This window comes from Trachinotus anak, unplaced genomic scaffold (assembly GCF_046630095.1).
Source record: "Trachinotus anak isolate AG129_WGS33_773 ecotype Australia unplaced genomic scaffold, CSIRO_AGI_Tana_v1 ptg000011l, whole genome shotgun sequence".
Lineage (NCBI taxonomy): Eukaryota > Metazoa > Chordata > Actinopteri > Carangiformes > Carangidae > Trachinotus > Trachinotus anak.
Genome location: NW_027273862.1, coordinates 24,170,925 through 24,198,165, shown reverse-complemented (window position 1 = coordinate 24,198,165; position 27,241 = coordinate 24,170,925). Strand labels below are relative to the sequence as shown.

General features: G+C 39.0%; 1 protein-coding gene across 2 annotated transcripts in view; it reads right to left on the bottom strand.

Moving 5' to 3' along the window:
* itga11a (integrin, alpha 11a) overlaps positions 1–15,259 on the bottom strand; it is a 48,594-nt gene extending 33,335 nt beyond the window's left edge. Inside the window, exons 1-2 of one of the 2 annotated variants that reach the window (XM_071489183.1) lie at positions 15,096–15,259; positions 8,194–8,308 (exon numbers count right to left, since the gene is read on the bottom strand). In XM_071489183.1, coding sequence (XP_071345284.1) covers positions 8,194–8,308; positions 15,096–15,144 — 164 coding nt within the window. In that variant the 5' untranslated portion in view covers positions 15,145–15,259. Of the gene's footprint in view, positions 1–8,193; positions 8,309–15,095 lie in introns of those variants that run through there. The other variant, XM_071489184.1, reaches the window with a different exon arrangement.
* Positions 15,260–27,241: the final 11,982 nt, after the last annotated feature.

The window sequence follows — 27,241 nt, the reverse complement described above, 5'->3', positions numbered from 1 at the left end:
CACATTGCCCTCAGGATGAATTATAATAACTTTGGTGATCCCTTAACTTTGCATCTATAGTGGGATCATCAGGTCAATTTGTCCAGTATTTTGGTTTCCTCAGCTAAGCTTTATGTTTAGTGCTAATTAGCAGGCTAACATTTGCTAATGATGAGCATGATAACCATTAGGCCAGGAACACACTGGATGCATCAAGTGTGTGGGACATTTTGGTTTTTATTTTGGTGCCCATGTTAACGGGTTAGAGTGGACACACTGCATGCTTGAGGCGCTTCTCAGGCCTTGCAGCTGTGTCAAGTGAGCCAGATATTCAGCGTCTCAAAAACAGACAAGCAAAAGATCTGATGATGTCTTATTGACATCATATCAGCACTATATTCCACTGAAGTTGTCTATGTCTAGACTGCATCTGAATGTGTCACACATGAAAAAATCTAAATATATTTTTTAACCATTTTAGGAGCTGTATGTGGAGACTTGTAGTCACATTTTCTGTCAAAAATAAATCAGAAATTATTTTATAATGAAAAGAAGTCCAACACTCTAGTAACCAGCACACTCTATGTAGAGATATAGAGCAGTAGCAGCGACGCAGCAGACACGTAGCCTGTGTGAACACACACGTGCTTCTCTGCAGCAGGTCAGCGACGGCAGCTGCCATGCATACGCAATCTGCTGTTACCATGCTGAATGTAACATTTAGCTCAAAGCCTCACTGCACTGTGCCTACATACAGCCTTGCAGAGCTGCTAGCATGACTGTAGACTCTTGATCCTGTTTTTCAGTAATTTTGTTTTCATCGTTCCTAAGCCCTTGAACAGGTATCTTCTTCTATCTTAAACGCAGGGGATAATATAGACATTACACTCACATGACTGTGAGTGTTGTGTCTGAAAAAAAATTCAACAGATCGAATTATGTTTTCCTACGAAGCTCAGGAGGTGTAAAAACACTTTTCCTTGCAGCTCTGCAAATGGGCTAAATAAAGGGAACACTATTTAAGGCCAGTGGTGAAAGACTTCATCGACTTCCTGTGGTTCTTTGTGGTGTGCAACTCGTAACTGAGCTAAGGAGTAAAGGTCAGGTCTCCACTGAGGAGACCTGGTAGAACTGCAGAAAAATAAACAGTGGAAATAGAAAGTGGGAGACTTCTGTGGTGTATGGCCCAAGTATGCAGGTCCGTGTATCCCATCAGGTTTAAAGACCCAAGCCGGTTGCCAGTTGGAAGTGATGTGGCCTCTTCTCAACTCCCCAAAGAGTGCCTGGTCTGGCAGAGTGTTTAGAGCACCATAATGTTGTGTGGACACGTGAGGAAATGACACATTCTTGACATGATGACCTTTTCTCAACTTGGTAGCTCCATCTGCAGTCATGGACAGAAGCTGTCAGCAGACCTGGTAAAGACATCAACATCTTGATTTTTCTGAAATCATCATAATGTTAAAATAGTTCTTTTTCTTCCTTATTTAAATTTTGATTTGCACAGTTGTGCTGTTTATACCACATACTTCCCTAAGAGGAAATAAGAGAGGTTTTCAGACAAGTTTTGTTTTACACACAGTTTAAATATATTAGATACACCAAAGCTCTTACTCTAGGCAGAGAATCAACAAACACTACTTTCTTAATTTAAACCTGATAGAAGGCTTTTGACTTTAGCTGCATGCCTGTCTTACTTCAGGATTGGGTCATAAAATGTTTTTTTTTTTTTTTTTTTTTTAAAGAGTCACTTTCCAGCTGTGATCCTGTTCCTATCCAAACATAGACCTAAGGGTTTTGAAAAATCAGGCAATTCTGGAAAAGTTGACAGTGCTGCAGTATGGCACAGATGCTCACAGGCAACGTCAGTAATTGTAACAATTTAAATTCTCTTGAAAGCTCAGTTGAGGTGAAACCACTTAAGGAGAAAGTGGAAAGTTAGAAAGTTAAAAGGCATAAATAGCCCAGGACAACATAACTTGTCTATCGCAATTTAGTATGTGTATGACTCAAAAACAGCTTTCTAAATTGATGGATATCACATTTGTGGACCGAGTGAATACAATTAGTCACAAAGCCTATCAGATAAACCCACAAACCCACCCGATCTGCAGAAATGCCCCCCCACCCTCCCCCCAAGTGCTGACACTTGGTGAGCACATGTCCTGCTGCAGAGTTGCTGAGTTCAAAGACAGATTTTCATTCACTTGAAACAAAAAAGAGCAGATTCTGTCTGAACGTGCAAAATATTTGCCTCATCGGCAAATTAATTTTGGGGGGAAAAGATATAAATGCCTTTCAAACCTCTGAGTTGACAAACATAAAAATGAAAGATGTGTTGAGTCATCACTCTCAGATCACGAGCACGACTCTAAGCAACTAAGCAACACTGACCTGGTACCAGAGATGGAAAACAAAAGGTAAAGTACGAGTAAAGTTATTGTACTTATACTTAAGGACTGTACTCAATTAAGTACAAGCACAAGTACAAGTACTTGAGTACTGTATTCAAGTACAATGTATTGTATGTGCTACTTTATAGTGCAACAATAAAAGTGCAATGATAGTGAATTTGTATACATATTACTCCATATATTTGTCAGCTATAGTTAGACCTTCTGCTGCAGAGTGCAGTTATATAACTTAATCTACCAAGCAGTATACAATATAAAGCAGTTAAAATATTTTCCACTGTAGCATCATATCATATGTAACACTCACTGATCACAACGAGTATCCATCAATTTTCTATATGGCTTATCCAGGAGGGGGGGTAGGGGGGTGGGGGATGGGGTGCACCCTTGATAGATCGCCAGTCTATCGCACGGCTGACAGTTCGAGACAAAAACCACACTCACTCGCACACCTGGGCAATTTAGAGTCACCAATCAACCTAACGTGCATGTCTTTGGACTGTGGGAGGAAGCCAGAGGACCCACAGGGAACCCACAGAGTTGCTGTGAGGCGACAGTGCTAACCACTGCACCGCCGTCATATAAGTACTATTATGACTTACTCACTTAATTAATTTACTTAATTTTACTAACCTAAACTTATTTATATATCATGGCTTGTTTTTACTGTTACTTAAGTAAAGAATCTGAATACTTCCTCTATGACTGTCCAATAAATGCTCTCATTCTTTAATACCACTCTCCTACTGGTGATAGACAACACTATCCTGAACAGCAGTATCCTTAGTTTAGAAGAATCAGTACTGATTGAAGTTCAGTGTGGATAAAAAGATACATTCTTGTCAAAAGTGAAAATAAGATTATTTTTAAATCATTTTAATGGTCCTTTCACTCTGGATAATTTAGTGTTCTCCCATTAGCCTCAAATCCCAGTGACATTCCTCAGTCCAGCTGAGAACTGTCAGCTAGTTGCACACACACACTCCCACACACACACACACACATGCACAAATATACAGACAGTCTTGCTAGAGTATGTGCATGCAGCTGTGTGTTCACATACCCACACCTACGCACCCTGCTGCACTGACTTAACAGGCCTTTTTAAAGTAAAGTCAGCTGGATGAGTAAGTTGTCTGCCCGAGCAGACAGACGAGTCGTAACCAAGGTGTAAAAACGAGTGGGAGACTTGGCACTGTGGGTCACAGTCGCTTTGGCTAGACAGTATACTGTATCGCCACAATATTGAAACAGCACTTTATAACATATAAAGATAAGGCACATTTACAAAAATATTTTCTTTTCTTGAATCAATTAGAAGATTTTCCACCACATTAGTGCTCCTCCACACTAGGACACTTTTATTGGTCATAAATAAAGACACTTTTATACAAGATGTATGAACACCTAATAAAGATGCCAAACCCTGATTCCCTCCAGCTCCACTTGGCTGTGTGCTGCTGCACAGTCTGCGCTGCACTATTCTTCCACTGCAAGTGTTTTCACCTCGTTCTCAGACATTTACCTCAGTTGAGGCTGTGTCTCTGGCGACCTTTATTCCACACATGTCAGCCTCATCAGTCCACTTCAGTTCTGGTAGACATGGCTGGCTGACAGTTGCTCAGAATGGTAAAGAAGTTGGATTTTACAGTGTAATCGACAGTGTCGATGTCATGTGTGTCCTGTGGTTAAGGACGACTTTGACTTCTGTGAGTTGGCAGCTCTTGCTTGTTTGTCACTTCATCCTCCCTGTGTGTCACGGTTCCTTTTTGTACACTAAGAACATACATTTGCATTCTCCAGTCACTAATCTATATCTTAAAGGATAAGGCCAGGGTGATTCAATATTTTTATTATTATCAAAATTAGAAAAAAAAAAAATCAACTGTGTGTTAAACTGTATCTCAATAATTTGACTCCCAAGCCCTGTGAGTAATAGCTACTGAAGATCAACAGGTCATGAATATATACTTATTTTAAATGCTTTATTTATTGATTAAAAAACGGTGCACTGTAGTTTATGCCAAACACTATTCAATTACAAACTGTTAATTTGTGGAGGACTATTTTTAGCTGTAGATTAATACTTTATAAAGAAGAAACACATCATTCATGTGTTTTCAACAGTTTCGTCTACTGAGGTCTTTGGCACAGAGAAATATTCGTAGGATCTATTAATTGTTGGTTCTGATCCCGTCATGGGATTTCATTCAAATCATCAGAATCCTAAGCCTTAACCTGAGCTGAACCTGCACCTGATTCTAACCTCAACTCTAAAACCAAGTCTTAAGTTTAAAATAAGAAATGGTTCTTAGAAGAAATAAGAACCAACTGCAATGCCATCACTTTCCAAAAACATCTTTCTCTCATAGTTAAAAGCTCAGACTGGGGCTCGGAAAGATATTAATACAAGACCACATTTACATTTTCTCATTTCTCAACACTTTTATACAAAGCAACTTACACGTGAGGGATAACACCAAAGCTTCAAATGCCAAAACACACACAAACACATACACAGTGTAAGAGAATCACCTTCTAGCTTTTTTTGACTTTGAGGACTGACAATGTGATCCATGACTTTATCCGCCAGCAGAATTGAGTGATTTCACAATACTGCTACATTATAAAGTGTCTTTATATGAATACAATGCTCTCTTTCTTCCACATATACAACACTATGCCCCATATCTTACTGGAGGGTGATGGAGGATGGAAGAATTTACCAGAGGAACAGTAAAAATAATCAGCATGAGACAGTGAGCCCAGTATGATATTTACTGCAAATTCAGTACATTGGTCCCATTGTTAGCACAGTCAGTTACACCACAATGTTGTTGCAAAAGCAATTAGGTTAAGTACAACTAACAATGCTTATCTTACACTTGCTATGGGTTGTACATTGAGTTGTGATTAAAGCCCTATCATGCAAGGAATGTTTGTTTTGTTTTTTTTGCAACTGGGCACCCCTACATTTTCAGAGTGTGATTCATTTTTACACCATTGTCATAAATACAATTCGCACCTTGATCCCCTGCTCATGGACAACTGTACAGGTGCATTTGTTTACAAGCTGAAGGATTCGAAACCAGCAAAGACGGCTGTCAACATATTACAGGATTTTACACAATTATGACTACATAGTTTTATTAACTGTGACATCAGAAATGAACACTATCAGTTACACTAATGTTTTCAGCCCATGTGCATTGTTTACTAGGTGTTTGAATGTGGAGTTTATGCGTAATAGAATGAAATGTTGCTGGCGACGTGATAAAGGCTACATAACACATAGTATACATTCAGCACTTTTATAATACAAGCTAGCTGAGATAGGTTTGCAAGGTTGCAAACTTTAAGGCTTACTTGGTGTGAGACTGACAAAGACTGATGAAACTTTTTGGCGTGAGATTAAATATTTATTTGCATGCTTGCCTGACTCGGGACTGAGGTTTAATGACTTTTGGATGACACTGATATGAGTAAAGCCTATATCACATCATCTTTCATAATTATCACTGGCAGGGATGTGCACACTGCTGTCAGATTGTAAGTGTTTTCCTGTATGTAGTACGTAGTGCTGTAAAGCATTACACACTCCCCACGGGAGATCATACCTGCTCAGTCCAAGGTGCATGGTGCAAGAACAGGGATTCAGGGCATAGAGTGGGAATGAAATTACAAACTAGTGTATCATCAAAATGATTTTGAAGCTGTTATTTCAATTGCAATTTTAATTTGTGAACTTAAAAACTAAAAAACTTTCAAATTTTCGGTGCAACCAAGAGGCAGAATGGTGGAAATCTGTCATCATGTTTAACTTGAATGATATCGAGAGAGGACAAAAAGACTTACATAGCATAACTCACTGGAAACACAGACGATTTGCAATTGTGTTTTTTTGTTTGTATTTTGTGCAAAACTGCAATAGAAACCATGCTACTGATATGACGCCATAATCAGAGTCAGTTTGTGCATACATGCAGGGTTTTTAATATTTTTATTGGGTTCTGTTATGTTGCAATCTAATAAATTGTGCACATGGGAAACATTAGTAAAGTATTAATCCCCAAACAACACAATAGGTCTTGTATTTGCCTTTTAAAACACTCCTTTTCCAAAACTGAGCTATCAGTGGGAATTTCCCATTGCATAGTTTGATAATCACTAGCTGGACACATACATGTTTTATCCAGTGGAGTCTGCATCAAGTTGAAGCTAGTTAAAGATAAGATATTAAACAGGTATCCTGAGTCCTGCTCTGCAAAGTTAGCACAACGGTAACTGTTTTATGTTTCATAAGGACAGTCATAGTGCGTGTTCATGATACCAGAAATGTTTACTTGTATGTTTTTGTGTCAGCCAGTGCAGCACTTTTCCAGATGACAATGCATTGTGTTGCTGTGAAAATTGAGCTAGACTTTTTTTTTTTGCTAGACAGCCCTGCGTTTATTTGCAGGACCCCTGAGCATAAGCATCCCTGCTCCAACTCAGTGGTCTTATTCAAACAAATGAGTCGGCTGCGTGTCTTCACGCAGTGCTTTTGTCTGTCTGAATATGGCCTGAGTCAACTGAAACAGTGCATATGTTCAGGCAAAGATTTGATCATCTTTAATGTAACTTTCAGGGTTAAAATAAGGTGGATTATTGGAAAAAGACAGGGTGTGAGCCATGGTCTAGTTTTGATGTCACATGCACTGTTCACTTAACCATCCACAAATGAAGCCACTCAAAGGGGACAGTCATTATTCTCACAACTACAACTACAACTACTCATTGTTTGCCAGGAAATTGTAAACAAAGATTCTTTCAAGCATTTAAACAATTAGCCAATGCCATCATTTTCTGGTGAAGCCAGTCTGGAAGTCATTGAGGTCAGATTAAAAAAATAGATGGATAATTAAAATACTTTATATATAAACAGAATTTATGATTTACACACACACACACACACACACACCCCACAGAAGCACAGCTGGCATTGGTGCTGTTACAGTGCTTGAAACCAGACATTTTTGGGGATGCTAAGAACTAATTTTGGCCAGTTGGCCTAATAATAGCGTGCATCAGGAGACAGTTTGAGCTATGAGGTAATATGATAAATGTGAGGTATCCAGCTCAGAACTACAGTTTGTTTGCAAGCACAAATTAATGGGAGGAAACTTTGCACACCACAAGACAGGTACAATAGATCACTATCTTTCCAGGGAAAAAAATGAGACATCCTATTGTATCACTGCCAAGACAGTCTGTCAGCACTACAGCTTGTCAGCATGTGTTTCACAGCTCTAATGTACTTGACCTCTTAATCTTAGCTGTACATCACTAAGGTAAATTCTGGCTGGTTTACAGAAGCTAAGAATACATATCACAATAAGAGATACTTAAGTTTTATGTGATAAAATACAGATGATAAAAGTTGAGACTGTAACTCAAGTAACTCATTGTGGTATTAGAAGCAATAATATTATCAATACAACAGTTTTTCCACTTGCTGAAAAAAGTATATTAGACACAAATGAAACTGCTGTCACATAATAGCCCTAAGGTCCTGCACAATTAACTCAACTTGAAGTTGTGGTGATAGTTTGCATCCACAGAAATAAACATTTAACTTATTTGATCCATAATGAATGGTGACATTGCTAACTGTGTGCAATTTTCAGAATTACTAAACAAAGGCTTTACTTTAAAGAACAACTCTGCCAAGTTATTTGAAAAGACGCTGACAGATCAGCAGCCTTTGACATTGAATTACTGCAGTGCTTTATAGGGTGCAAAATATCAAAAAGTCTCTTACCACTTTTCTCCCCCAGCAGCCACATGTTGCTGAACAGTGTATCCAAACTGGGCTTGTTTAGGGCCTTTGATGATTCTGTGTTTCTTTGTGTCAATATTGAAGCAGTCATGGAACCCTTGAAAAAAGAAAAGACAATTTTCATCAGCACAGTCTAAAGAAGAACATTACATTTCTGCCATAATGACCTTAAAGGGCTATTTGTATGTTTTCTCTGCTGCCAAACATGGTGTCTTTTCAGGAGCAGATGGTGGTGATTGTCACTTGATAAGAGCTTCAGCCATTGTTGTGTTATAATACGCCCCCTGAGCAGCCACTTCTTCAGGGCAGATTGGAAGCTACACTGAGTGACAAGACGGGCTGGGGCTAGCTGGCTTTTTTACTACTAACTTCAGTAGTAAAAAAAGACGAGACAGAGACAAAAGTTAACATTGGTTTTGCTTTCCACCGCTGGAGACACTGAGGAAAGGAATGAAGCTTGACGCTGAACTCGCAACATTTCTTCTAGCCTGATAAGTAAATAGCAGTTAATGCTAATGTTGGTAGCAATAGCAAAACTTACAAATAGCTCCTTTAAGTTCAGTACCCAGTTCTATAGCATTAGTATAATATGTACACAACATCTAGTTTTCAGTACCACATGGTGGTATCTCAGCAATAATCAGCAGCAATTTTAAGGATGTTTGTACGAAAAGAAACACACCTGACATTAATAATGATCAGACCTCAGCATCTGGCCTAAGTGCAACAAACAGCGGCAAGTCATTCTTACAAAAATATCCCCACGTTGTCTTGTGTCTGTTTGTCCCCCTGAAGCAGTCTAAACATAGACTGCCCTCATAAGGAAACAAATATTGATTGTGTAAGCAAAACAGCTGTGCTGTCTGTCACATTGGACTGATATTCTTCCATCAGACATTTGCAGATCCAGAAGAGTTTTGGTTCAGCAGCATAGCAGCAATGTGACTAATCTGGCAAGTCTCATTACAGTGTATACATGTACGAGGCCTACACACAAGATGTCAGATCTGTTATTTGAAAGTCAATGGTGAGGGAGCTGAAAAGGCCTGCACTGTATCAGTGCTTAACTTCTTGCAGTAATACAGTGGGTAAAAGGATTCAGCAATGAGCTTTTGTTGTTGCAGTTGATAGATGGTGAACTACAACCTGACATGTAGTAAAAGGGTAAAAAGTAAAAGCTGCTATGGGACCTGATCAAAGCTGTTCTCCTTATTGTGTACATCTCACCAGGTGGTAGAAAAGAGCAGTAAATGTCTGTTTTCAATTAAAGTACTGATCAGAGAAAGTATTTTTCAGATTTTGCATGTCACCAAGTTACCCATTATGGCTTTTTAATGGTGACAGCATCGTTTGGCTTTTAAATTTCCATCAAAAGAGGAGGAATCTGTGTGAGGACATGGAGGTGATGAGATTTTCCTTTTGGCAGAGGAGGAGGGGAAAAAAATATAATTGTCGATCACTCTCTTCCTCTCAATCCATCTCTCTGCGTTCATCTGTCTTCTACTTAATCTCCTGCTGATCTCTGTTTTCTCCAGTTGCCAGACCAATGGCAAGTGTGTCTGTTGATCAGTGTTGCTCCATTGATGTGTCAGCTGTAAGGTCAAGGATCATGTTGACCTTAAAACTTGAGTTCACTGATCCTCTAAATTCCAAAATATACCAATTTAGATGAAGAATAGAAAGTTGGAGGGAAAGTCAAGTTTACTTAATGTTTAATAGGACACAGTGGTTTGTTTTGTAGAAGATGAAAACGATTGTGTAAAAATAAATGGCTTTCTCACAGTTTGAGCTGCACGGCTGAGCAAAGAACCAAAAGGCCCCTGCTTTTAGGCACACACACGCACGCACACACACACACACACACACACACACACACACACACACACACACACGTCTTTGTGGCTTTTGTCAGCACACTGTTGGACTCATTCAATCTCTCGCTCTCACACTACCAAACATCCCCACTCATACCTCACTCCCCATCTGTCAGGCTCTGGGGTCACGTCAAGTCAAGTGTGCCTTTTTTCCCTGTGAGGGGAGTTTCGGGTAAATGTAAACAACAAGGTGAAGGAATGATCAACAAAGTTGGAAAACACATAAAATTCAAATTAACCAACAGCAAATAACAGATGGGTTCAAATTACAGACAGTTATACCAAGGATTGTCTTGTATTGATGTGATCAGAAGTTAAACTGGTTTTTAATTGGTAATGTAAAGTATGTAATTGTACGTAAAGCCAAGGTTGAGTCTTTTCAAGACTCCTTTCAGACAGTTGCTTCTTGGATGGACAGACTGATTTGGTAAATGGAACACATCTTCACAATTCATACAGTTTGTATTAGGCAATAAATAACTAATGGTAAAACTTTTTTGTCATCTAACCAATTTGCACAATTTTCCGTGTGTACTTTAAGTTAGCCATTAGCCTGCAGAACCATCGTTTTGTTGCATGGCAGACAATATTTATCTGTTTGGTTGTGTAGTTTTCTTTTCTGATGCAGAAAAGAAGTCACATATTCAGCAGCTGTATGCTCTAAGAAAAATGGTCTCTCAAAAGAAATGTGAAGCTGTCTGCATTCCTCAGATAGTGAATATTTAGGAGTGTTGATAGGTTGTCTAAACAGCGAACCAAATATCTCCTCCCACTGTTCCTTAGCAAGTGACTGTAAACCAGGGACTGAAACTGGAACTGCAGTCACTGTCAAAACCATCATGCCACAATCTTACCACAGACATTATGTGAGTGGAGTGACATCCACAGAGTGAATAAGTCATGCATTGTTTACTGTCAAGTGCCCAGGAGTACATCACACCTTGACTGGCATCCAACCATAGACCATTTGTTCTGTTTCATGAAAACCTCCATTAAAATAAATAGCCATCTCTGCCATGCAGGCTCTTCATGTAAATATTGACACGTTCTCCACATTGCTCATTTCCTGTAGTATGAATGGTTCACATGTTCAGCTGGTCTTTCATCCTGCCACCAAACATCCTCCTAAAGTTTCTGTTTATCTTGAAGCATAAAAGGGCTGACTGAAAATAGATTGTTGGGAACAGATAGGCATATGAAAAATAAATAAAAATCAGTAGGTACCTCTTGACAGTGTGGCGCAGCCTAAATCATTTTACAAATGGACAACAGTGAACTGTCTCATTCTGGACTCTGCCCATCATTGTTCAGCTGGAGCACATAAATGTCCTGGTACAGTAGCTGATTTAATGCTACGATGATGTTTAAGCACTGAAAATAAATTTCCCAAGATGCAATCACAAGAAGGCTGAAGTCTGACCAAGAAATGAGGAAAAGCAAAGACAGGGAAATGTGTCAGGGTGAAAGCATGAGAATGGAGGTGATCCAGTTTCCATTTCAAGCTACTAATGTGGCACAGCAATTTAATATTCCCTGTAATATCAGCAGCTTCTAAAGCAATGTCAGGAGTCTTGCTGAGTTTCCTGTGTACCGGCTTCCATGCCCAGATAAATAAACCTCAGGCCGGTGGCTGCCGGTGCGACCCACATTAGTTTGCTGCTGCCTTTGGCCCAACACCAAGCTGCGGGAGCTCCACCACAGATCCACTGACAAAGAGCAGCCGTGTGAGTGCATTGTGCAAACTGCTGGCTCAGACACATCCATCACACATGCATGATGCAGTCGCCTTTTTCTTCCATGTTTATGATCAGGTTCGGTATGTGTATGTGAGTGTATAGATACTGGATTATAACTGCATCTGGCTGGTGTTATGGGGCCAGTGACATGAGTATTTAACAAATATGAAAACTGAGTCTCCTCATAAAATAAATCTCAATGTACTGTCCATTGATCCATTCTGGGTTTCCATTACAATGGTTTTCTTTGGAAAGAAACTTCACAGTGGACAATATACTTTCAAACATTTTGGCACCTTATATCCTTATTACCACAGGCCAATGTAAATACTCTGAGAGGCATGGGGTATCTAAAACCAGATGTTCCAAGTACACAACAGCCAACTGGGCACAGCTTAACAAGCTGTTACCCCTCTGAGCCAAAAAAACCAAGTCTCTATGGCAGTGCAATACAGTATGGATACCACTATCTATTACACACAAGTACAGATCTGAGATCAAAAAGGCAGCTGGTACAGCACAAACATTTGCCAACATGAAAGAAATCAGGAATCCTTCATGAGGATCCTCACCAAACTACAGTCATCTGATTCTGGGACAAATTATAATCTGTCAAAATACCTTACAAAGAAAACCAATGGCTTTTTTTTAGCCATTTCTTTTGTTTTATGCCAATTTACAAATTTATTCAGTTTCACTGTTCTTGCTTTAGTAAAAAGACTGTCCTCCTAAGATAAAAAAACAAGAAAACAGCATCACTTGTTTTAGCAAGTGCCCCAAAACAACATAGATTTAGGTTCCAGTGACAAAGCCCTCTAGTGGCTGTAGCAATTAGGGGTCTTGCTCACTGATAGCAAAGAAGGACATTGGGTGAAATTATCATAATGCCACAAAGTCTACATAGTAAAAAAGGTCAGGCTGGTTGGAGGGGGTCAACAAAAAGCTGGACACTGCTGTCTTTCCTGTATCATGTTGACAGCCAGCTTTATTTTCTTGTAACCATGACTACCCATTGAACCCACATCAACATGTTTTTGTAAACTTAATTAAGCTCTTATTTTCACTAAGCATCCAAAACACAACCCGATCCCCCTTATCATGTTGTTCCTTCCTACAAGCAGAAGGCATATTGAACTGACATTTATCAGGAGGCAGACTCATCCCTTCATACTGAATACCTATTGTTGCTCCATGTTAGTCATGCGACTGTATAAGGTGATATTATGTAAGGAAACAGTATCTGTCAGCTTGTTCTGTCGGTCTTCTCGCTCCTAGTGACTAAACACTGTAATTGCAACTAGTAATATTTAGCTAACCATAAGGTACAGGTAATGACAATGAGGCAGATAGCTATACTGTGGCATAATATATAAAGCTTCATGCTACAATATCAATAACTCGGAGGTGGATTATACTGATTACAAACTGTGTTATAAGTAGATGATGATGCAAACACAGGCTCCCCGATTTCCTTTGGGAAGTGGCCATGATGTAATTGTGACCACTCAAGTTGAGGTTTACTGATTAGGAAATAATGGACTTGGCCTCGAAATTTATTATCGGAACACCCCATAGATTATTATTGTGTATTTAATACAGTTTGAATCTGGCACACTCATACCATAGATTTTGTATTTTAGAGGGCCTCCAATAACACCTAATTTCTTGTATGTCACTAATTGTTTAGCATTGTCAATGTCTTTATGACTGCATTCTTCACCTTCCACATCAATATGGAAGCCACACTGGGAACTCTTCATGACAGCTATATCACCCCTGCATGGAGTGGCCCCGTTGAACATCTATTACAAGGAGGACATTCTAAGTTTACATAAGAAAATATGTCCTGACCTTTAAGGAGATACGCCATATGAGCACAAATCTGGCGAGTGTATGAAACAAGGGCAATTTCCAATTAGGGAAAACTAAAACTGTAGGTTTTACTTAGATGTCAAACAGTAGTGTTTTTGAGGCAAAGTCAGCCCTGCTGTTTTCATCCGGATGGGATCATTGGTCCAAAAGTCCCAGGATTTCACACACACAGCACAAACAGCAGACGAAAATGCAGCCTCCTTCTTATGTGTCTGCCAAAACATCTCCCACCACAGCCAGCATCAAGTCTTCCTCCGCAGACTCCAGCTACAAGGTCAGTGTCTCCCTCACTGTGGCATCAGTCCAAAACTTAGTTCCAACAAATTCCAAAATCAAACCAAATATTTACAATAGTTTTCCTCTCCTCCACCCCTTAGTTTTGTATTATTTACCAAACTTAATCGAAGATAAATGAATTTCTTCTTCTAAAGGAAAATCCAGTCTTGAAGATCCTCAAAGTTTCTTCTCCAGTAAAAAACAGCAAAACATAATTTTCATATACAGCCGGGGTTGGCATTGTGCACAGCTCAAAACTTAATCATACAGAGATGTCTACTGTAGCACTGCACTGACTACTTAACTTTTTACTGTAAATTCAATGTGGAAAATGCAGAAGGTTTCACTGGCTTTACCGCATGTAGAAATATATTAATCTCTGTGAGCCATATTGAATCTTTGGGTTTGAAACAAATACAGATATCTACTCTTTTGTTTCTTTTATTCACTCTCTGTGTCTCTTTCTTTCTTTCATCCTGTCTGGATGTGTTACTGTTATAGTGATTTCACTGGTAATTGACCACAGCTCTGGCTCAGCACCAACAACTCTCCAGTTGCTGGAAACTTGACTGTGAAAAGATAGCATCAACTTTCATTTGAGCGAACATGCCTTCCTCCAGTGAGACACAGAACACCTCTGTAGACCTGAGGGGGACAACATATCCTTCAGTAAAGCCACTGGGCTCTGGCTTCCTGTCTCTTAACATAACACTGGGTCAAGGTGTCAGTTTATGATGACATTCACACAGTCAGCAATTCATTCAATTAAGATATTCAGATATTACTCTTCCTTCATATACAGAATATGCGTGCATATTTTAAATTTACATGAAGTTTAAATGTATTCTAAATTACTAACGAAAACCTTACCTAATGTCTTTTTTAGAAGTTTTGCAGTCAAGCTATTTATGTCAAACCTTTAAAACCAACAGCGTCAAAGTTTCCTGTGTCTGTTGGAAAAGTATAACTAACAATTAGAGAGCCATTATTATACTGCAAAGCTGCATGACGACAGAAAGAAGGTCAGATTCATACAACAGCATAACACAAGCATATAAGGATGTGTACAGTGCACACATACACACACACTTAAACAATAACACCTACATAAACACCTTTCACTCACCTAACTGCTGGCTGCAGATCCAGAGCAGGAGGAAGCAGTAGTACTCCATATGTTTGCCGGTGCATGTGCGTGTGAACTGTCGTGAGTGTGTATGTGGTGGGCTGAGGCAGAGAGACCCAGTGGCAGGCACAGTTAAAGATCCCACTCTGATTGACTCCAAGTCTAAGTTAAAGCGCTGCCTATATCTTGGGGAAGTAGGAGGGGACTGTAGAAGAAGAAGGAGGAGGAGGAGGTCCCCTCTGACACAGCAGGCAGAAACAGTCTGTCTCTCACGCACTCATTCAGCTCAGTGTGTCTGGGTGAATACTCTCAACTGGCTTGCACTTGGGCAAAGTTTTTTATTAGTGGACATGTTTTAAAAACATCTTAATGTGGAACTAATCAAATAAGCATGGGTGAATTAAAGCCAATTTTAAAAAATTAATTAGGCAAATACAGCCTAGGATTTAGAGAGGAATACGGAACAAACAACTTTGAGGCATGAAAGGGCACATAAAGAGACAGGCAGATGTGAGACATTAATCACATAACTAGGCTCACCATAATTTTAAAAGATATTTGGAAATGTCTAAAAGTAAATTAAAAAAAAAAAAACACAGTACATCACCACCAATCCTTTTCTCATAACAGACTTAAAGCGTCCTCTGTCAGACTTGAGCTATGCACCGCAAATGCTATCATCATGGCACAACCACAAACTAACCAGTGTATTAACAGTGGAACTCAAATGTGGGTTTTCTATGTTACCTCATACCCTTGCAGTTGAACCATCCAGTCCTAACTACAGAATGTATAATGATCCCACTTACGTAATAAGACATAGTTTGTGCACATTAGCTCTCCTGAAATCCATTTGTGGTCACCTTGTAGATCTCCAAATCACCACTTAACTACTGTATGTCCCAGATATGCACATCTTTCCTTAATACAGGACTCATTTTCACTTTGGTTCGGAAAATTATCTTTATACTGGCAATACTGTGTTTGAATACATCAACACGTGTGCCTGCATATTAAGCTACTTATGCAGCTATATACAGAAATATTTTGATGGTACCCCAATATATGAAGCAGTGTTCTACTGTCAAATAGGTGGAAAATGTTCCACTGACAGAGACAGTGAATTTAATTGTTTCAATTAGTTTGTGTATTGTTCTTATATTAATAATCAGGCCTAGAATAAAAATGCAGAGGCTCCTGGGCACAAAATCTTGGAGGCCCGTCCCCCCCAAACATTATTATTATCATTATGTTTTATAATTATAGGTCCTGAGGATGCTGCTATCTGTCGGAAACATACACAGGATTTACACTGTGATCATAAGCAAGCACATACTGCCTCACCTTCACCAATGCAGTTCTGCAATTCAGATTCCTCCATCAATCACACACACACACACACACACACACACAGAGAGAGAGAGAGAGAGAGAGAGAGAGAGAGAGAGAGAGAGAGATCGATTCACACTGCTCTGCTTAGGTACCATATCAACCATCCTGGTGCAATGATACCATTAAATGTTTCCAAAACCAAACACTGTCAACTACTTCTCGTTATACAAATCAACACCTTAGAAAGAAGAGAATATATGCCTTAAATTAGGACAGTCAATAATGTGCGAACAATAAGAGATAAAATCTACCTTTAGTGTCGGTCTTCTGTCTGGCTTGTCTCCTTCTCTCCAACAGTCCAGGTCTCCGACGAGTTCCGACTCTGCTGCCAGTGTTGATAAGCAGTTCAAGCGTTGTCGCCTCATAACATTTTTAATTCTCACAAGGTAGAAAAACATGAAGACAGTAATTGTGGGGAAAGGTGGACAGGTGTCTCTCTGTCTGTTCAGCGGAGCGAACTTTAGTGGCTGTTGTTTCCGTCCTCTACAGACTCTTTGCTAATGCTAGCAAGCTGCATAGCCGACTTTTGAAAAAATAAAAAAAATAAAAAAATAAAAAGTCGAGAAAGATGGTATGTTTGACCGAATTTCAGTTTGTCGAAATACTTTTCTTTTTCGTCTTCTCCTTGCTGCTCTATTGCTCCGACGTTTATTTCAATGATGTTTTAAAAAGCTTTTTAATAAGTCTCTGCCGCTAAATTGCCATGGTTACCACCAGACCTGACCTCTGACCTTACCTCACTCGTCATCATACACACACACACACGCAGCCAGCAAATTAATCATAATGTTTTTATTATCAAATTAATCCTCTGCATTAATTTGTACGTATTTCAACATACAGCCGACATTGTCCTTATCTCTCTTAAGGACATGCATTAATGTTTTCGTTCTGTAAGGCAGGTTGTACTGTGTGATTAACTATATGAATAAAATACAACAGAAAATGTAACCATGTGTACTGTGAAATTTGCCACTCAGTCATGGACCCAACCTGTGTGTGATTTATCTGTTGTGATTCACTTCCACTTCTCCCAGCAGTGTCATCAGCAGGCCTGTGATTTCAGTGAAAAGGTTTTCAAAATGTATTATATAATGAAGTATTTACCAGCTACAATCCCATATGTCATGATCAATACCAAAACGGATCTAAAAGAAGAGTGAAACTGGACTTAAATTCATCATAATATGTTGGTTCACAGCTTTTGAACCAAGTGACCAAAACATTTTTGAATGTTTAAAGGAGCTATTTGTAAGTTTTGCTGCTGCTACATAGCCAACATTAGCATTAAGAGCTGCTTATACTGACCAGTCTACAGGCAACGTTCTTAGTTCAGCATCAAACTTCATTCATTTACTCACCAACAGCTGTCTCCATCTGTGGAAAGCAACACTAATGTTAACTCTCTGTATCACCTGTTCTTCTACTAAAGTTAGCATGCTAACCAGCTAGGCCTGTCTTGTCACTCACTGTAGCCTACAATCTGCTCTGAAAACATAGCGCTGCTCAGAGGGCATATTATAACCTCTTGTATTACAAAGATAACAATTGCCAAAACTCTTGTCAAGTCACAATCATCACATCCTGCGCCCCGGGCAAGCAACCACTGTCAGCGGCAGAGAAAACTTATGAGTGGAAATAAAATACAACAAAACTGAATTTGAATTAGTTTATACTATACAACTATTTATGGATACAGTGTAAAATAGCAGTGTACAGTGTATTGCTGGTATAATGTAGATTATATTCTGACAGTGTTTCCTTTGGGAGATGAGCTACATGATCAGTAAGCAACATCACTGCCCATTTTAACAGTCATTATTCTGATCTTGATGCTGGTGACATTGCAAAAAATGTTTATATAGATAATAAATATTTATTATTATTATTATTATTATTATTTTATTATTTATGGAGTTTAAATGACAGAATGGCAGGATACTGCAGGTTAATAGTAAAATATATTGCTGAAGTCAAGAGCTGAGGCTTACAGGGAGTCATAAATTAAAGGAGTTAAGGAGATGCAATAAGTAGCCTTCAAAAATAGGTACCCTGTACATCTGTCCTTGAGTTTCACACATACAGTAAGAGGCGGTCAAACAGTCCACGTGAGACTGAAGTGCCTGCAAAACTCATCACGTAGCTAATATATAATGAATTTGTAACATATCCAGATCTGATATCCATCCTGTGAACAGCTGTCTATCTGAAAATCTGTCAAACTGTACACCCTTGACTCTAACCAACACTTCCGCTTAGATTGCAGTCATGGCCCCTTTTTCCTTTCAACACAGAGCAATCACAGATAACACGAATCAAGCCAGTGTTTGTGTTTAAAAGATTTAGGATAACCAAGCCTTAAAAAAAAGGTGCTTAAAAGCTCATTGGATAGTCATCACTTCTCACAAACTGTCGGCCCCCTTTCTTTCTTTCAAGTCAGGAAATGAAGCCCTGCGTGCTGGTGCCTGAAAATGTCCACATATCACCACTGATGTGATCAGTGGGCAGGGTTCTTGAACTGAGTAAGTGATATTCAGTGGTCAGATACAGCACAAATGTCTGCATTTGACATTAGAACATTTCCTCTAAAACTCAAAAAATCAACATCGCACTGACATTATGTTGTGCTTCCTGCTGACATTATATTATATTTAAAGCAGAAGTAAGTCTACGGGGTATACCGGGTTACATCATGAACATACAGTAATTTCCTCAAGCAGAATAACAAGACAGTACGACAAAGAAACGTTTCAAACGGAAGCATTCCTTCCCCATCAAACTCTATCTCCCAAACTGGAAGGGAAATCGAAAAGTTACAGGGGGTTGGCAGTCATTACAGCATAAAAAAAAGTTCTCCAGGAACATGAAAAGTTTCATAACAAGAATAGTTTCATCCAGTATTGTGGGTACATATTCATAGCCCAAGAATCTCCCACTGTCAGTTTGTAAGACAAATGATAGATCAGAGAGGAACCTACAATTAAGATTAAGGTCTGGTGCTCTGAATGAAGGCAGTGTGCCAGTGCAGTTAAGGAGTTGGGCTCATTTGGTCAATGTTTCAAGACCAGGGAGGGGGGAGGGGGCCATTTTCCCCAGTGTTTGCTGCTAACCAAAATTACCATGTAGATATTTAGCTAACTGTCAGTGAGGGGGACTAGAGTTAGGGGGACTACAGTCAAACTAAACGGAGTGTGAAAAATTAGGTTTTGAAATCCTACGCTTTTTCCCTTCTCCAGACCATATAAGCCATACAGAGTCCCACTGTGAACTGCAGCCTGAATTCAATACTGAACAGGAGCTGCACATACATCACCTTTTCAGGGCCCTCTCCAACACCATACCACAACTGCAAGCAATTACCTCAATCACTCCAGGATTATCTGTTTGTGTGCGATATATGGCTGTCTCCTCAGGCTAGAACAGGAGCTTTGGCCAGACACAGGACAAGTCTTCTGGGATCAGACATAAAGAAGCATATAGCCAACCCCCATCAGAGTTCAGGCTGGGTGCGTGCCTCATGTTGAGACCCAGCATCAACCATCCCATCATAATGTTGTCAAGTTTGAGACCTCCAAGCCTGGTCTCTGGGGCTTTTACTCAACTGCTTCTGGATTGTTTTTTTCTGAGGCATCATTATTTACGCATAAGTTCAACAGCCAGTTTAAGTTTTGAATGATGCATGTTGTTAAAGGGCCAAGCTATTATTTGAATCTGACTATTTTCTCAAACTTTTTTCCAATATGATTAGATGTTTTATTCATCGCTGAGTGGAGCCTCTGAAGTTACAGTTTAGTAAATCAGGACACAACACAACTGCAACACAAGCTCTTCATATTTTTCAAGGCAAGTTCGCAACTTTTTAAAGATGCATTAATTGATTTTTGATCACAGGGGGCAGAAAAAAAACAAGCCAAGGTTGATAGATAGCCACTATCTCTGTTCAAGGATTTTAAGTTGCTACCGCTATTTGGCTTTAAAATAACTTCTTGTGATTTTTATGTCATATTCATTGTTTATTTATTACTATTTGTCTGATCGTTGTGTGGTTACATCTGACTGTTCAACCAATTGCGCCCATCAGGGATCATAAAGAAATCCTTGACCCTTGATCCTTGATCACATTCCCAGCGTTTCATGTGCTGCAAACAACAACCTACTTTCAAATCCAGAAAACAAAGATGTTCTGAAAAAGATGTAGTTAGCCTGACAGCCCCTTGGTGCATGTCATTTTACATCAAAGGTTTTATCCAGAGAAAAATATAAATATGAGTATATTTTCTCTTAACAGGCTCAACTTCAAACACTGATGTCAATGAAAACGCCTTGGAGATAAAGACATTATGCTCCTTAACCCTAAAGCTGATGTTCACTAGATTTAAAGCCAAGCAGGCAGAAAGGCTTTTCTGTTGTGAATCGAGAAAACCATATCTCTCTCTTCTCCGCTTTTCTTCCAAATCGCTGTCTGTCTCAGGGGGTGGACTTCCTCAGAAGTCCCTGAGATTGAAAGCAACAAAACAATGTGTTCACCCTTTGACTCAAAACAATGAATCATTTGGGAGGGCAGACTTACAACCGCAGAGCTTGGCGTGAAGCTTCCATTGTCGGCTGATACAGATGGTTTCATATGCAGTTTTTATGTACATAGTACCATATATTGTTGTCAGAAGCAATCTCCAGTTCTCTGTTACTGTCTGAGATACATCTTGGAAATTGTTCTTCAAACATTCAACTGTACATGCTGGAGCTTACTGCCCATGGAGATGTTACTTTCCACAAATCACAGCCAAGTAAGGCAGGGGAAGGATGAAACAATGAATGGTTTTTATAGCAATAGAGAACACATTCAGAGTCCTCCAAGGAGCTTTTCAAACATGTTACTGTTCCAGCAGCTCGTTTTTGGCCCCACAGCCTCTGCTGTGAGGGCAGCAGGGAGAGATTACTACACAGTTCCAGCAAGTAGCACTGCATAAAGCATTAACCTGGAGTAAGTGTTGGGAGGTCATCTGCAGGAAGCTCTCTGTAAAGCATTATGTTCTGTGGAATACATGAACCAAACAGGACCCCATCTGTTATCCATATAGAAAAAAATTACCAAAATGGAATGGTTGTCAGTCTAAAATAACAGGTTACAATTTCTGTATTCTGATGTATTTGTATAACTGATGTACATGTATTTTTACTAACTTTAAAAAATGAGGCCAAGTAGACAAATGTTATGAGATTTAAGAGTGAGTCATGTCTTTTACTTAAGCAAAAATACCAGGATATTCAAGTACAACAAGTAAAAGTCCTGCTTTCAAAATTTTACTTAGATAAAAAAGTACATAAATTATTAGTGATTCATCCATTCATGAGTAAGCATGTATGCACATAGCAAGTGTTCTAGATGGCACAAGTGGAGCAACTTTCAACAACTTTACGTTAACAAAACATGGTATTTTTGTATGCTAACCATAGTAACTGTTTCCCCTCCCTTTGAAATGTTGTGAAGTAAAACTATAGTAAGTTGCACCAAATGGAAATATTCAAGTAACTCAATTTTGTTCTTAAATTGTGTATTTGGGTAAATCAAACTTGTTCATTTCCATTGCAGCATGTTAAATATAAACACTGTCTTACAATTAAAACTATATAGTGTTAAAAAAAATTTACACCCGTGGTTTAAAAATTTAAACCAAAGTCTTCTGTTTCACCAAAAGTATTAAATCATCTTTCTGGAATGAGGCGAGATAGTCAACAAATGTTGAAGCAACACAAATCAAAGCAATGCGAGTGGATTTGGATGAGGTGAACTTGACTGACAGAATGCAGGCTGAGAGGAATTCAGTGGTTTTTAGGCTGCCAAGCAGAAATCTAGTTATTCTACAGAATGCAGAGATTTTTTTTAAAGCCCTTCCACTTATGAAGGTTTCTCAGCTGTAGACAGTTGTAGGAAAGTGAAGTCTATACTCCACCTATAAGCAAGATTATACGGTGATGAGTAAATAAACATAGCAAGGATCTCTCTCTCTCTCTCTATTTCTGTGTGTGCGTGTGTGTGTGTGTTTTATAAAGATGGCATTTAGAATAAACAGCCTATCAAAGATGTAAACTCAACCTGAGATCTATGGTTTTAAGTTTCAGAGTGTGTCTGGCCGCATAGCTGAAGTGGAAATGCATGATACATCCCACATATCATTATGTGCAAGTCACTGTGGTGTCTTTGGGGACTGCAAATCGGAAATACAGAGTTATGGGCTGGCTTCTGTTAATCTTGGGGTAAATAAGCAGAACTGGCTGAAAAATAGGCACCTGATCAACTGTTCTGTATTTCCATAATTCATTTTCTTTGTCTAATTCAGGGTGATGGAGATCTGAAGCCTGTCCCAAGATGCATTAGATAGAAGACAGGAAGTTAGCATAAACAAGTCCAACAGGCTTGTCACAGACAGATGGTTTGCTTTGCTTTGTCTCCAAGCAATCAGAACTGTATTTGGGTAAATATCATCTCACAAAATGTGTTGACTTTGTACTGTGAACTTTGTAGAGAATCTTAGTGTTTCCCAGTCACTACTATTCAGTTAGAAACTTCTGGAGCCTGCATTTAACTGTCTTTAGAAGACCTGCATCGTCAGGTACTTTTAAAGGTAATTTCACATCAGTCAGCCACTGACTCACAAGAAAAACAGCATGAACTCTATATTTTCACGGTGTGCACTGTGAGAAATCTGTTCATTATTGAAAAATAAAATTACATAAAAGCTCTGCTATAAAATCCTAAACCTATAATATTGAATATTTTAAAACTGACAATTACCTCTCGTAATGGGAAAGGACCGTTCACCTTGAGTAGAATTAATGCCCAACCCTGCAGCTCTATGTAGCTTTTTACCCTGTTTTAAGATATTTATTTTGGTTTAACAGCACACAAATTTACAGAATAGGTCAAGGCTGCAAACCCTCTCCTAATCACTACAGGCAGCCATTGGCAAGAAACATAAAAAGAAACCTCAGATAAATCCATTTTCGGCTGCATATCCAGCCAAAAGTGAGGTGAATGTTGGGCTTAGGTTCGACAGGTGGGAGGAAACTTGATAAATGCATGTGAATGTTCTGTTTGCTTGATGTATAAGCGGTAACTGTTTCCTGAGACTTAAGATTTAACAACTTTATAAGCTGGTGATGATACCCAAAATCAACGAAACCAACTTTAAGCCCCACTAATTAATATTTTGTATAACATTATATTAGCCATATCAGCTTTATATGTCAGAACTGTGGCTCTGCAGTTGAGTTTGTTTGCCTGTTAAAAAAAACAATAACTACGTGTTGAACTTTGCTGCCATCCACAGCAAATAACTTATTTTTAACTTGACATGGTTTAAAAAACCCAAATGGTATCACAGCTCTTATCCTGTTGGCACTAAGAACAAAAACTTAGGCTGAAGTGTCTACAGTTTGTCTGGTGATGTAAATTCATCAGTCTCAGAGAAACTCAGTGCTCAGTGTTTGTGAAATTTAGCCACAACAGAGAGCCAAATCAGTTTAAGAGTTAATGAGGGAAACAATCGTCACAGGAATCATGAAGCTACCAATGGTTCAAAGAAATGGTTTTCCACCAATATTCAGCTTCACTTACGTCCCTAGCACACTGTTCAGCTCTGTCTTACTGAGTGAATTTCCCAAAGAGAAAAACAATTATTCGGTAACTGATACAACCTCATTAGTAGTTGAATGTGTATGGAAAATCCCAATATATAGTAAAAATGAACATATTAAAGAGCCACATACAGAGAATGTGAGAAGTGAATGTTTCTGTCTGTGCTGAGTGAGTCATTCTAACTTTTCCAGATCTCTGGCAGAGCCTTGTGCAGGTTGAGTTGTGCCAGTAGCAATAGTGGGAAATAGACTAATGTGGAAACTAAAGCCACACGCCACAAGATGGACGACAATGGAACGCCGCAAAGCTCACACATCCAGATTCAGGGCAAAGCCATGTCTCTCGACACCCAGCTTAAACACAAAGCCTTGCTGCCCATATGAAATTACTTCCATGAATGTAGTAATGTGCTATATGTCAGGAAGGATTTTGCTGCTCCCTAATAATGGATACAATATAGTGCTGAGTTTAAGGCAGTCATAGACATATGATATACAGTCAGTGCTTATACAAGCCCCAGTCTTGTAGTTGTGTTACTTTTCAGGACATACAGACAAAAAAATATCAAAAAGGAATTATAGTCACTCACCAAGTTCCTATATCCAATCAAGCAACTCCCAAGTCCTCCTACAGAGACTTAGGTCATACCGTCCTGTGGTCTAACACAAACTTCTGCCTCCGTCATGTCTTCATCATTGGAGAACACACACGCCTGTTTCATTGCGTTTGCATTTACATTCATTGCGAGACAGATGGAAAAACTGTACTAGGCTTTTTTCTCCTCTTGGATCTCAATGGAAAACCAAAGTGTCTACAATTTTCTGCTTGTAATTATTAGGTTTCACAAAGCTTATACGCAATTATCTGTTGCAGGTTGACCACTCAAACACCAAGTTAAGTCCCTCTCACAGACTTTCTAAATGCAGTCCTTACGACAACACATCAATGGTTAATGCAACACAACTTGTGGTGCGGTGTTTCCAGAGGGACAGTCTATGTGTGGTGGTATTTTCTGTTGTTTTACACCCTGGCAGCTACTGTTCCAATGAGAGTTTAAACTCTCTGTTTATTTTTTGTACCAGCCTTGGCTGTTCATTTGCTCAGGAGATGTGAGATTCAGTTTCCCTAACTATGTTTGTATTTTTCAAAGAACTATTGAACTTGGCAAGCAGAGGATATCTGCCCTAAATGGCTGCTAATCCAGTTTAGTTTGTGCTGTACATTGTGTTTGAAAGCATGTGCCAAGATTAGAAATGGGGCTTCTCAGGGAGAACAACCTGCATTTATTGCTTAGGTAGAGGTTTTACGAACTAAAAGGAAATGTGATTACTTCGGCATAAATTTCAACTGTTCTCCAGGTAGAAACAGAAGTAAAACATATTTCTGATACTAGATTATAATATAAATGGGGCACTGTTCATATTCAAAAACCACATTACAGTTTACAACAGTGTATCTTCTGGGTAAACATATTTTCCCAAACTTAACTAATCATGGTTCAACAACAATTTAAAAGATAAAGGTTGGTATTTGTTGCATATGCTGCTGGGGATGGATAATTGACCAAGCCTATAGGTGTGGAGCCAGAGGCCTCTTACTACCAGGGGCCTTGCCCTTGGGTCAGCCTAAATCTCCATAGTCAGAGGCCCTGGGACACTTAGGGGAAATATGAAATGTAAATATGAATGTGTGAATGGTGGCAGCAATGGCCTTTGCACTGTTTTGAGGAGCAGGCTTGTGACTGGAGGGTTGCTGTGTCCCCAAGCTGGGAGAGTAAATCTGGATGGGGAGAATGAAAGAGCAGTGTTTTCCCCTCCCTATACACGCTAAGTGCAGCTTCCCAGTGGCTAACGCATCAAACTGTTTACACCAGGAGGCTTGTGTGACTTTTAAAAAGTATTTCCTTGGAATAAATGATAGCACAATGTGAAATAAATCAGGAACGTTATTGGTGTCTCTGGTGACCACATGTTCTAGAGAACAAACCCCATTTACAAAGTGTCAACTACTAAAACATTACATGTGCTCAAAGCCCTGACTGGATCAAGTGCAGGCCACATACCAGTGAGGCCTACATTAGCTAATGAGTGTTGTGTAAAAAGAAAGATAAAAAAAACAAAAAACTATTCTGCTAAATTTGGATTTTAGTTTCCCAGTAAATGCAGACTGTGTGTCCTCAGAACACTGATAGCAGACTTTAATGAAGTGTTGGTATTCTGTCCCAGAGAGGACATACTGATGTGTAAAAAATGACCCTATCTTATTGTCAGTGGATTATGTGTTGAGTTAAAATGAGTTTGCTCAGATTTGGATTTGGTGGGGTTCACGATGTTAATGATCAAACATAGTGAAGCCCATGTGTATGTTTTATAAATCTCACTACAAATCAATTCTTCCACCTGATCACACATATGGGAAGATAATGGGCAGGTTTAGGCTTAGTGACAATAAATCACTGCAGCAATTACAGAATCACTAATGTTAAATACATACACAAATTTATCAGCCTTATTTTATTGTATTACTGTGAAAGGCTGAATGGGATCACTGTGGAGTGGAGTCACAAGCACATCTCCCTGCTAACAATTAAACATTTTTTTTTTCATACTGTTGATTAAATTAACCACAATGGAAAAAAATGCACATTTTATTGTGATGATACAAAGCTGTGGGAGAGATTTGTTTATTCTCACAAATACAGTTGTATTCTAAGCCATACAAATTCAACATTTCTTAAACTGTGCCACCTTTAGCAACATATGAATAGGCTTAGATTATATGATTAGATGTAATGTGGGTGGTACCTGAAGTATATAAATACCTGCAGTATATAAGATTTAGTGGGCTCACACACACACACCTTAACCATGCTGATTATACCAGACATACAGCATTAAACATAATGAACATCACATACCCTCCATAACAAAAAAGTCTGAAAAATGAGCCATGGAAAAAAAAAAAAAAATGTAGCCACCTTTACCAAACACTGCCAAGAAATATAGCTGGCTGGTGCCCCATTTTTAGCCTGCCAAACAGCTGGTGTCCAGGAATGAGATGTTTAGCTGGAAATACCAACTCAGACTTTTAAACATTTTCAACAACCCCTACTGTT